The sequence below is a fragment of the Dromaius novaehollandiae genome, chromosome 3 (genome assembly GCF_036370855.1).
Source record: "Dromaius novaehollandiae isolate bDroNov1 chromosome 3, bDroNov1.hap1, whole genome shotgun sequence".
Classification (NCBI taxonomy): Eukaryota; Metazoa; Chordata; class Aves; order Casuariiformes; family Dromaiidae; genus Dromaius; species Dromaius novaehollandiae.
Genome location: NC_088100.1, coordinates 92,864,105 through 92,876,359, shown reverse-complemented (window position 1 = coordinate 92,876,359; position 12,255 = coordinate 92,864,105). Strand labels below are relative to the sequence as shown.

At 52.1% G+C, this 12,255-nt stretch overlaps 1 protein-coding gene across 2 annotated transcripts; it reads right to left on the bottom strand.

Annotated features, from left to right (window-relative positions):
* Positions 1–1,975: 1,975 nt before the first annotated feature.
* On the bottom strand, positions 1,976–12,187 carry POLH (DNA polymerase eta). 2 transcript variants are annotated; one of them, XM_064509501.1, is made up of 10 exons: positions 12,005–12,187; positions 11,782–11,916; positions 11,479–11,690; positions 10,894–11,063; positions 7,349–7,452; positions 6,148–6,267; positions 5,310–5,433; positions 4,587–4,652; positions 3,711–3,874; positions 1,976–2,924 (listed from the first exon to the last, which is right to left on the bottom strand). In XM_064509501.1, exons 1-10 carry the CDS (start codon positions 12,139–12,141, stop codon positions 2,093–2,095), a joined length of 2,064 nt encoding a protein of 687 aa, XP_064365571.1. In that variant the 5' UTR covers positions 12,142–12,187; the 3' UTR covers positions 1,976–2,092. The 2 variants fall into 2 exon arrangements, with proteins under 2 accessions (XP_064365571.1, XP_064365572.1); XM_064509502.1 differs by having other exon boundaries at positions 2,683–2,853.
* Between the last annotated feature and the right edge of the window lie 68 nt (positions 12,188–12,255).

Below are 12,255 nucleotides of genomic sequence, written 5' to 3'. Positions count from 1 at the left end.
CTGAGCGCAACACTTCTCACTGTTGTGGGCAGGGTGGACTGTGGCTCATGCTTCCTAGCAGCCAGATTCCCCCCAGAGCCTAATTAAAGGGATGCTTTCTAGGGCACAAATCTAATCAGTGGTTTGTTTTTAAAATAGCTTTGACCTTATCAAGCAGTTTGCAACTGCCTTCTCTCTGTGAAAACAGGTTGTTCCCTTGGGCCGAGCAGAGGCAGAAAGGCTTCCCTTTGGAGGTGACTTGTGTCACCGAAGGGATCTCTCTGTCCTCGGCTCATTTTTGTGTCAGGCAGTGCCACCTGCTGAATCCAGTCCTGCCGGACATGTGGGAAATGAAACATGCCGCTGCCACAGGAGCATGAGGCAACCCTACCACACTGGTTGCAATTTCTTTGTGTGACAGCTTCAGGAAACTTGTCACTTTGGAACGTGAGGCCTGTCATTAATGAGGGAGACTCCTTAATTCCTTCCTCTGCTGATTACCAGCACGCACCAGAATTAGGTCTCCGTATGCTAATTGCAACCTTGCAGCAATTGTGTTGTCAAGTATCAGACCTACACTAACAGGAGCGTCGCAGCTTCCTAGCGCAGGGAAGGCGGCTCTCTGCTGGAAGGAGAGCAGATCCATCAACAGCTGCAAGCAGGATGGTGCAGTTCAGAAAAGAAGGGAAAATAATGATGCAAAGTGCAGCAGTACTTGCATGTGTTATCTGCTGCCAGCAGAAGCCTCTGCCAGAAAGGCACTCTTTCCCCTCCCCGGGAGGGGAGGCCTGCAGTTGATGAAACTGTGTGCAATGTGTTTCCAAACCCCACCCAGCACTGCTTTGACGTGGCAAGCTCCCTCCCTCTGCCCTACAGCTGAGTCCAAATTATTGTCAGCAGCACTTCTGCCTTTTGGAGCAGACCCAATGGCTCTAGACAGCCAACGGCGTAGCATGGAGCTGAGCCCTGCTGGGAAGTAGAGGGCAAAAGCCTCCCTTGCCCTGGAGGGGGTCTCTCGCGCTCGCTCTCTCAGTGCCTGCTTGTTCCCTGTACAATGTTCTTCTCTGTTGGCTGTGTAGCAGTCTGTGGAGGGCTGAGGCAGCCACTATCTCCCACGTCCCAGAGAGCTGAACGACATGTTCCCCAGAACAACATCAAACCAGATACCTGTAAGCATTTGCCTGTAATATCACCCAGAGTCTGTAAGGAGGAAGAAAGGGGTTAGACACTCCTTCTGGGATGGAGGGGAGCTTTCACACAGATCCATGTGATGCTTTGGCATGTTTCCCACCCCCTTCACCGGGACTCTAGCAGTAAGCATTTCATGTCTCAAGAGCAAGGATCAGCCACTGTGCTCGGATCTCAGAAAGCCCACCAAAAGTGCAGCAGTGCAGCTCCAGACTCCGCAATGCTTTTTTATTTGTCAGGAGCAGTCCTGTGCACTCCAGAGCTGGAGATGAACATCACAGAAAGGACAGCTGCATAGAGGGAATTGCCAAACAGGCTATAATAAAAAAATCCTTCTGGTTTGTGAAAGAAAATCAGTCTGCCTTCAGAGGAGAGGGGGAGAAGTAACCATAGGATAAGCTCCCATATGTAAAATACACAGTAAGGGTAAGGCCCCCAAGTACAGCCACAGAACAATCATAAGGTGGAGGCTTCAGATGGATCAAATGGATAAGGGTTTGAGACTAGACTTGGCTGGAGGCTTCCTGGGATAAGTCACTGTCTCTGTGCTTGTTATCACACTTTTACAGTGTGGGGAGATGCCATTCCCACCTCAGGAAAGAGCTGTAGGAATAGGTTTACTAATGGAGCAGTGAAGTTATGGGAAATACCCACAACAGGAGGTGTGGATGAAAGTATGATGCAGCTTCTGGTTGCATCAAGCAGGGGTGCCACCATCAAGCGAGCTGCCACCAGACTAACCAATCAATTGCAAAGCTGGAGTACAGCCAGCACCACACACTATTCATGAGTTCCAGTTCCTCTCAGATTTGGGGTAGAGATAATTTATTACACTTTTCTGCACTAAAACCTGACAGCCAGTATAAAAACGTTCAACTGTATTTAAAAAACACTGATTACCTAAAAATCCCAGCGTGGCTGGGAGTTAAGGAGATAAGCGTTTAAAGAAAAAATCTAAAGTTCTTGTCACACTTTCTCTAGGTCGTTTTGCACTAGAGCCTGCTTCAGTCTTGGGCTTGCTCTTGGTCTTGGCAGGAGACCTGGAAGCTGCAGCTCTAGGGCTAAGAGCTGCTGCTGGAGCCGGCGGGAAGCTAGGCTCCAGGAAGGAGCTTTGCAGCTCCACAGCAAAGTGGTAGTCCATGTGCTCTGGGAGCTCCCATGCCAGCACGTGTTGGCCACACTTCTCACACTGCTGCTGGTCCCCTGGCGAGGCATGAGGGAACAGGGCAAGCTCAGGAGAAGGTGGCAAATTCTGCTCATTCCCCTCTGTAGCTTGCTCTAATTTCAAAAGGATTTTGGAGCCTGGGGGGGTTGAGGGCGTTTGTGTAACATCGGACAGTGATTCTTCACAGGAAAGCCTCTTGTAAGGAGAGGCAGAGCTCCCCTCTCTGGGACTGTGCTTCACAGGGGACTCCAGGTCGCACTGCACAGAAGTGAGCTGGAGTCCAGGTGAGCTGGGCACAGGTGACTCTGTGCTGGTAGTAGCTGGCGGGCTGGGCAACTGTGCTTGCTGCCTTTCTACTGCCTTTTGGAAGAATGACTCAATAGCGTTAGCCGGCTTCTGTCTATGTTCTTTGCTTGGGCTCCTGAAGAACTTGACCCTTGGGCTCCTAGCAGATGTGGTCTTTGCACTGGCGGTGGCAGTGCCATCAGACTGGGTATCACTGGTCAGAAAGGTGGCAATGCCTGCAGAGAGGAGTGTAGGAGCCTGTGAGAACCTGCTTGCGGAGAGAAGCACCGATATGAGCGGTGGAGACCTGCAAAGGACAAATCAACGTCAGCTCAGACACCAGCCTGGGAAGCAAGAAGTCTTTTGAGGTGAGACTTCAAGCAGCATAAAAAAAAGATCACAGGCAGGAGACCCCTGGGGTGGGGGGGCTGCAAAAGAGCTTAGTCCGGGTATCTGGCAAGGGGTGGGAAAGAGATGCTTCCTCTAACAAAATGCTAGTATTGCTGTCTCCAGAACAGAGTCTGTCCTCCCTCACAGATACAGTATGCTGGGTTGGGCAGCACAGAAAGCCTTGGTATTCCCAAGAGTGGAGCAGAGCAGCATTTCCCAAAGGAACAAGCACTGCAGCAGGACAGCTGGGCCCCAGGCCTTGTGCATGCTGGCTGCCAGCCTGGACTTTCAGTCTACCACAGGCTGGAGCAGCTGTGAGACTTCCAGTCAGGACAAGAGGGTTTTAAGGGAGCAGCAAGCTTGTCGGAGCCTAAGAGACTGCACCCTCTCAGCCCGAGGAAAGCAGGGACTGCCTCACTCTAGCTCCCCAGCTGGAGACTCCCATGCCAGCAGCTGCAGCTCCAAGTACACAAGGTAGCAGTGTCTGGCCAGATGTGGGGCTAGGAAGGAGCTAGGCTCTCACAGCTACCGCAAACAAGCAGAGCAAACAAGCACTGTGCTCTGCTGTGTGTGCACTGGGGATTCCCATTCCAGCCAGTCAGCATAACTCTCTCGTTCCCATCTATCAGGTCCTGCCTCATCCTGCACCCCAGCAGCAGAGCAACCCCTGACAGGGACATGAGCCACTTCTTCCTGCTCTCACCAGGCCGCCTGGTGAGCCCCAGCCATGTTACAGTTTTGGATGATGGCAAAGGCATCGCTGCTCATCTTCTGGGCATCATAGCGGGACAGAGCACAACAGCGTGACAGTCGGATGTCTCCCTGCATGCGGATAACCACCATCAGCTGCTTGGCCACTCGGTTGTTCTGCAGAGAGAGAGGACATGACCGTGTTACAAGCAACATCTACAGGGTAGAGCAGGGAAGGCTGAGGAGACAGTCTCGCTGCCTGGAGCCCTGTGCTATCAGCTGCCACCTCTCAAAGCTATTCGACAGATGGCAGCTTGTCCTGCCAGGCCTGATCTCCAAGAGGCAAGATACAGGACAGCAAATGCTCATACAGCTGCAGCACACAGGATGGGAAGCATTTAGTCCTTGTTCTTCTTCAAAGTCAGCTGTACACCTTTTCTCAGCCTCCCTGCAACAATGAAGCTAGCAGATTAATCTCTCCCTGGCCTGCAGTCTAACATCTGTGGGTTTAAACAGAACTGACTTCTGAAAGCCTGCAAGGCTGCATCAGCAGAGGGCTTGCATCTGCAATGGAGGAGCAGTGTGGCAGGATAAGCATGCAGCAGCTTTCAGGTCCCTGCATCCTAAAGCAGGGGACAAGGAACATCCTTAGCTGCAGCGTTCCAGGACAAAGCCATCCTTCCTCGCTGGCCTCTTGCTCACCTCTTTGGTCAGGGCACGTCACACATAGCTGCATGTCTGAGGGCAGGCAGATTTCCTGCCCCAACACACACCCCACCTGCAGCCTCCTGCAAACATCTCACAGTGCAAATGTGCTGCATGGCTTCCTGAAGGCCTGGCCCCCTTGCACACAGCAGGGAAAACAAGCCCTCCATGCCCCTCTCCTTACCTGGCTCCTGTCCTTGATCAGTCTGGACTCCAGCTCCAAGGACAACTGCAGGATCCAGTGTTGCACCTGCACAAAACACATGGGGGTAACAAACAGGCTTGGGGCTGTGCTCAGAGCACTGCCGCCAGCCCAGAGCAGCGCTGCAGACACCGAGGAACGCTGCAGCGGCAGTCAGACTGAAACGGACACAGACTGCCACAAGGCCCATTATCAGGAGTGTTCCTGAAGAAATCAGCCCGAGTGAGGACTCAACCCTAGAGGCAAACTATCGTAGACAGCACCGGCGAGGTCATGCTGCATTGTTACCAGCCGTCGCCTAAGGGAAACTGGGTCCTCTACCCTGGATCCCTCTTTGCATCTCTTACAGCTCCGTGGAACCCCCTCCAGCCAACAGGGAAGGTGCAGCCTCGCTCTCTCTTTGGGCTAGTTGCCTTCTTTCTAGCAACCAGGCCCTTGAAGCCTGGCACTGTGAAGAGCACAGGCCCATTTTGCTCATCCAAAATAGGACAAGGTTGGACCTCTTTGTGCAGCACTTTGTCACTGCACTTCTATCTACACAGGATTTCCCTAGCTCCTGGGGCCTAAACCACCCCCTCCCACCCAGCCCCCAGGCTGAATTTCAGGGTGCTGTGACACAGAAAAGCAGCAGCTTTTGCAAGCTAGTCTCAGCTTTGAGCATCCTCATCTCCTCCAATCCAAAGGCCAGACACCAGCCTCTCCTACCTCTTTCTGTGTGGCCAGGGCTGTCTTTCCAGGGAAGTTCTTGCTGCAGCCAATGGACTGGGTTAAGTACCGGTTTTTGACAGGTTCATCTTCAATTCCTCTGCACAGGTCATAGAGCCAGGACCTGAAAGCCACAGAGGAAACAGCAAGTGAAGGCAGCTAGACAGCTCCTAGAGACACCGGTGAACCTGGGGCCCAGGGACACCCACTGCAGTGGTTCTGCATGTGCCAGTGGATAATTACTTTCTGTCCTCAGATCAGTCAGATGTGACAGCCCTAGGGCTTCACAACAGGTGCTGTGGGATTCAGCCCCTGCACCGATGTCAGTCAGGATTGATAAGCTGTTTCTGTCCTTGCCCACAGACAGGCACATGTGCATGGCTGGACAGCAAAGCATCCTGTTTTCAGCTCTGCACAAGCCATGGCTCTGCTTCTCACTCCTGACTCTGCAATCGCTGACACAGCTGAGTAGGCAGGTTCCCTTCAGGCCTTGACTACCCATCAGTTCAGCTCCTCTGCCTCCTTTCCTGAGGCGACAGCAGTTCACCAGTCCACATGGCTTCCCAGACATTGTTCTGGGCTCAAAAGGGGTGTTTCAGGCTCCAGTCCAGCCTTATAATTTTCTGTGTAACGAGACCGTCAGGCTCACCTGCCTCCCAGCCTGCTATGAGCCCCTGTACAGCTTGGTCCCATCCTTAGACACACTGCAGAGCAAGGCAGAGGAGCTGGCTGGCAGCAAAACCTTTCAACCTTCCCAATCACAGCAGAACAACCCACCGCCAAAAGGAAGACTTGGCTCCTGCCAAGAGCCAAATTGTGGTAAGTGGTGCACCATTACCCTGTCTTGTCTCCAAAGTGAGTCTGGAGCTCCGTCTCACTGAACCGTGTCAGCTGCCCAATGTACTCCACTCCGAGGATGTCTGTGATGGCTGCACCCAGCTTCCCCCCCAGGTTTCGGCTGCAGGGAAGAGAGGGAATACAAATGAGGCATTGCATGAAGGTTATGCCAAGTCTTCAGCAGCCAGCTGCCCTGATCCAGAGCAGCTAGAAGCAGGCCAAGCAAGGAAGTAGTCTGGTCTAATAGACTCTAGGACAAAAGGGAACACTTAGTGCATAACAGGTCTCCCATTTGTGATAGAAGGACGTACAAGAGCTGAAGTGCGAAGAGCTCAGAGCTCACCCCATTCCAGTGCCTCTCCCTCAGCTCCATCTCTAACATGTGCTCCCAAACTGTGCCCTGGAGAATGCTTCACACACTCCCTGCTTCCTTCCTACGGGCTTCCCCTTCCTTCTGACACACGCACCCTTCTCCACCAGTGATACGCTGAAGGCAGAGAGCAGTTTGCAGGTCTGGAGAGCTGAACCAGGGCTCGCCCTGGAGTACCAGAGCTGTTAACTCTTCTCCACCAAGGAACAGCACTCGTGTGAATTGCAGATGTTCAAAACTAAACCATTCCTGCTCTCTGGGAGTTTGGCTCTCTGTCCCTCATACTGGGGCACAGCCGTGGTCTGCTTGCTAATGGTTACTGCTGGCAGACACCCATACATCTCAGCAGGCATCTTGAGCACAGCTCTACCCAGGGAAAGGCTGCCCACAAGATGCTGGTGGGTTCTCTGAGTATGCACCTTCACTGGCAGATCTGCAGCTCCCAAGCTTGCTCTTCCTGAACTGTCACTCATAGCTGTGCAGGATTTCTAGCAGGACTCCCTCTCTGTTTCTTACAAGCATTGATGAACGATTACAGTGAATGCTGAAAACCCTTTGCTGGCTGTTACCTATTAACATCAAATTACTGTCTGTTGAGGTGGCCAGGTACAGTTTCATACCCTCTAGTCACTCTGGCTCTGCTCATACAACCAGTGATGACAAAACCAACAGGAGCAAGTACTGAAGCAGTGAAGATAAGCAGGGCTCTCTTCCCAATGAAAGTGTAGACTGTGGAAGCACAGTGCCAGCACTTCTACCACACACTCTTGCCATTGAGCAGCTGAGCCTGAGCCCCAGGCTGCCCAAAAGCAGGCTGCTCCCCAGCACTTACATGTTGCCAACAGGCATCTGGCTGAAGAGCTGTGGGACAGATTGTGAAGATACTAGTGTCTGGCGGTTGGGCTTGTTCAACCCACAGGCCAGTTTTGCCAGTGCCTGTAACACACAAGAGGGTGGAAAGCCTGTTATTACAAATTCTGCATTGACTATTGTGAAAGACTGCCTAATGGCTTGTACTGTATCACCTCTAGCTAAGAGCTGCCTTTGGAATAGCTGTTATGGAGGACATACAGGTTGCACCGTTGTTTGCTCCCAGAGACTAGCACTGCTGCTTCCACGTGTATAGCTCTGCAAAAGGTCAGACTCCTGCTCCATACAGTTTGGGGTCTATCACATGGTCTGGCTGTCTTAGTTTTCATCAGGTGAACATGCTAGAGCTTCCAGAGCATCCCCGCTATCCTCCCCAGGATATTTCTCTCTCTCTCTCTCTCTCTGAGCCTGTTCTCCTTCATCTTCTGTTTCTGTCTTGCTTTTTCATGATGTGACTATTTTAACCTTCGCTCCGCAAGGTCCACAGCAGCACAGTGCTACAGAAGGAAAGCTGCAAAATACAAAAATGCTGGCCTGCAACGAATGTTCTCTAGCCTATTTACTACACAGCTTCCCCTCCCACCATAGTCTAACACAGAATTAAGAATACCCAGACCAGCCTGAAATAGATACAGCTGATTTTAAGTAAATCTAATAATTTCCTCTTTCACAGCTTTATTACCCCATCTTATAACTAAGCAAATTAAGCATATTAAGCTATAATCCGTATTAACAGCCTCTTTCACAGCCTTACATACATTCTCACTCTTTTCTAGACAAAATAGATCCATTTCCTTCAACTTTTCATATCCAGTCATTTTCCAGATGTCTGATTATTATTGTTCTTGTTTCACTGGAGACTCTTCTAAGTTTACCCACATTATTCCTGAGTAAAGTGTCTCACTGGGACTTCACAGGGCAGAATAATTTACTTTTTCTGAAGCACTTCTCTAAAGTAGCACAAGCTGAAACAGGATTCACCATTTCCACAACAGTATTCATATAACTGACTGATCCTGCTGATTGTCCACCATAACTCCAGGCTACTTCCTGATTTACTGCAAATTAGCCAAAGGCCTCCTAGTTTATGTACTTGATTTCTTTCTTCATTTAGGCCACTCAAACCATCAGTGAGGACCACAGGAAGTGCTGCTTGATAATTTCAGACTGCTTCTGGACCTTTCCAAGGTCAGAATTTATAGCTCTAATTCCCTCTTCTAAAACTTACAGCCAGGCCCTCAGCCCCACCTGTGCTTAGCCTCATCTGCAACTCCTACAACTGTCCCTGCTCTCATTAGTCTTCACTGAAAGTACCCTTATTGGTCCTCAGAGAGATCCCTTCAGGATCCAACTTTAAAGCATCTCATCTTGACTGCAAGTCACTGGACAAAGGTTTTTATGAAATACAATTTCTTTTTCCAGCTAGATGCATGAACCTTTTGGTAACCTCATTCATGTTGTGTTTTTCCAGGCTGACATGTTCAGCTTACGAGATCCAGGTAGAGATGCATCAGAAATCTTAGGGTCAACACCTTACATCTGTAGTTGCCCCTTATACAATAGGCCACTGATGCTGTCAAAGAAGGGACACAAATGAGTGTGGCACAAGTGGTTCCTGACAAAATCCTGCTGTTATCCTTGAGGTGGCTTCCAAATAGCTCATTCAATGATTTGGTCCAGCATACCAGCTCAGTCCCTAATGTACCCTAACCAATTAGCTCACTATGAAGAAACAGCTTTCAAACACCCCAGGAGAGTTTTCTTTAGAAACAACAGAGCTTAAAGTGGGTGTCCTCCTCCCTGAGGTTTGGGAGACAGTGGCTGTAGCTGTGGAATGGTCTTCACTGACACAAATCCCCAGTTACTTGGAAGAAGAATACCAGTTCAGTGGCACTGAGGTGCATCAGTTTGTTTCTCCTCTGTCTGGTCAATCAGTCTCCAGCACCTGCCAGCCCTGCTATGGGTGATGCTCAGCCAGCTGCTGAGAGCAGCCTCAGGAGCACTTCGTGCATGACAGCAGCTGCAGAAACAAACTGACTTTGATGCTGCAGCTCTAGAGGTTTCCTGCTTGGCAATATGCAGGGTGGTTTACTGAGAGCACCTCGTGCTTGCTCCAGTCTTTGCTAAAAAGGCTTGTACGTACAGAAATAAGCTGGCTGTGGAAGCAGTGTAGCATGTTGTTCTGCACAGCCACATGCAGGCTTTTGACTTGGTGATCTCTGCACCGTGCTCACTGGTATAGGTAGTATACCTGTACAGTCATTCAGGGATAGTACAGTACATCATAATTTCCTTACCCCATTTAGAAAAAGTTAAGAATGCTGGTGTAGAAACTTGATGGAAGCTGGGAGATGCTGCTGGTCACCTTACTGTAATACTTTGTCTGTCAGAAGTAGCAGTTTCCACCAACTTTGAACCACTAATGGCTGGGAACTGCAACTTGCTGCCTCTCACAACATACTGCCACTTCCAGCTCCTGGCCCTGTCAGATGCTATTCCGGAACTACTTATACAGTGAAGACAGTGGCCTGCCTGGCAGGAACAGTCTCTGTTCCTCTCACCTCCCTTTACAGCAAAAAGACAAGTTGAACATCCTTTCCAGTAAAAGTTTCTACATCAGCACTCCTCCTAAGCCAGCCAATCTCTGCATCACAGTCCTCTCTAGTTTTAAGGTAAGCCTGTGCAAAACTAGCTCCAGTATGCACAAATGGCTGGTAATACTTCAAATTGGTTCTGCAGCATCCTCAGATGAACTTCATCTCTCTGAAGTTTCAAAGCATCCATTTAGTCTTTATCTTTTTCTTATTTTGGCCACAGCCTGCATCTTTTAAATCTTAACTGTCTGTAAAAGCCTTTTTTGGAAAGGCTGAAACAAGCGTTAGGTGCTCTCAGTAAACCACCCTGCATATTGCCAAGCAGGAAACCTCTAGAGCTGCAGCATCAAAGTCAGTTTGTTTCTGCAGCTGCTGTCATGCACGAAGTGCTCCTGAGGCTGCTCTCAGCAGCTGGCTGAGCATCACCCATAGCAGGGCTGGCAGGTGCTGGAGACTGATTGACCAGACAGAGGAGAAACAAACTGATGCACCTCAGTGCCACTGAACTGGTATTCTTCTTCCAAGTAACTGGGGATTTGTGTCAGTGAAGACCATTCCACAGCTACAGCCACTGTCTCCCAAACCTCAGGGAGGAGGACACCCACTTTAAGCTCTGTTGTTTCTAAAGAAAACTCTCCTGGGGTGTTTGAAAGCTGTTTCTTCATAATGAACTAACTGGTTAAGACATACCAGGAACTGAGCCAGTAAATTAATTCAGCTCTGACTAAACAGCTCCTACCTCTGGGAAAAAACATTTAAACCTCTTCCCACGTGTCCCGATTTCCCTGAATGTGTTCTCTGACATAGCTGCACACCCCATCCTCTATCATACAGAGGTTTAGAAGAGCGCGACACTGCTACAGCATGTTCTGACTCTGTTCTCAGAAGACGGGCTGATGCGTTAAACTCATACCTTGTTGTGTGAAATCCCAGCTGAACACCTGAATCCGGTGGCTGCTTCTACAGCTGCCCTCATTTCCTCCACAATTACTGCTCCCATGGTCAGCTGCAGGTCTGGACAATCGGGATCACTGAAAGACAGTGATGCCAGCCACTCGTGCACACCACACTCCCGCAGCTCCTCTAGCAAAGGGACACAAAGAGGATCAGCATGAGCATTTCTTGCTGAGTGCAGCAGAGCAACCAGTAGCATTAGCAAGCCCCAGTGAACAGCTGCATGCTTCTGTAATTCAGCCCCAACAGCAATGACGAGAAGCAGGCACCTTTAAACTGAGGCACTTGGGAAAATAAAGATCCCATTTACCGCATTCTTTTTTTGGAAGAGATCAAGCAACCCCCTCCTGCCCATGCAGGTCTACAAAGAGCATTAGTGAGGAAGCAGCAGAGGGATGGATAAGGAGGGACAGCGCAGGCAGCAGAAGGGGAAGCAGCTGGGCGTTCGATGCTGCCAAGCGTCTCGAAACAGGTGCCAAGCCCTGCCGCGGGCACACAAAGCACCACGGCAGTTTTTGGATGGGCGGTGCAGTGTGGTGCGTACCCTTCCCGCTGGGGCCATGGTCGGGGCCGGCCGGCAGCCCCTGCACGAAGGTGGTGGGCAGCAGCGCGGCGCCCAGAGGCTGCCCCCGCAGCGCCCGCAGCCGCTCCCGTGCGCAGCCCGTCAGGTCCAGGTACGCCTCGTCGATGCTGGCCCGCTCGATGGTGGCGAAGCGCGACAGCACCTCCATCACCTCCGCGCTGGCCTCCCGGTACCTGCCAACCGCCGGGCACCGTCTCAGGAACGGCCCCGGCGCCGCCGGGCCCTGCCCCCGGCCCGGCCCGCTCGCCCGCCGGCCCCGCTCACCGGGTGAGGTCCGCCTTGCCCCGCGCCTCGGGCACCCGCGCCAGCGCCAGCTCAGGGCACAGCGCCCGCGCCTCCGTCGCCCACATGCCGCGGGCCACGCCGAAGGCGCGCGCCTCGTAGCTCACGGCGATGATCCTGCAAGACACCGGCGGTGAGGGAGGTGACGGGGGGCCGCCGCCGCCGCCGGGCCGGCCGCGCCGCCGCCGCCGCCACCGCCACCTACCCGCCGCCCTGCCACTTGTTGTACTGCACCACGGCGCAGGGGCGGCCGCGCAGCTGCGGGTCAAGGCGCTGCTCCACCTGCATGAAGAAGCAGTCCATGTCCACCAGGGCCACCACGCGCTCCCGCCCGCGCGACATCCTAACGGCCCAACCGCCCCGACGGCCGGCTAACGGTGGGGGGGGGGGGGGGGGGGGAGTGCCCCGCCGCGCTCCGCCCCCCCGCCGCGCTGCCCCACGGGAGCTGCCGCGCCC

Excerpts from the sequence above, each read along its gene's own strand:
- POLH (XM_064509501.1), bottom strand. The coding sequence starts at position 12,141 with ATGTCGCGCGGGCGGGAGCGCGTGGTGGCCCTGGTGGACATGGACTGC. Across the intron at positions 11,917-12,004 it reads AACAAGTGGCAGGGCGGCGG|GATCATCGCCGTGAGCTACG; the intron begins GTAGGTGGCGGT and ends GGTGTCTTGCAG. Across the intron at positions 5,434-6,147 it reads CACTTTGGAGACAAGACAGG|GTCCTGGCTCTATGACCTGT; the intron begins GTAATGGTGCAC and ends TGTGGCTTTCAG.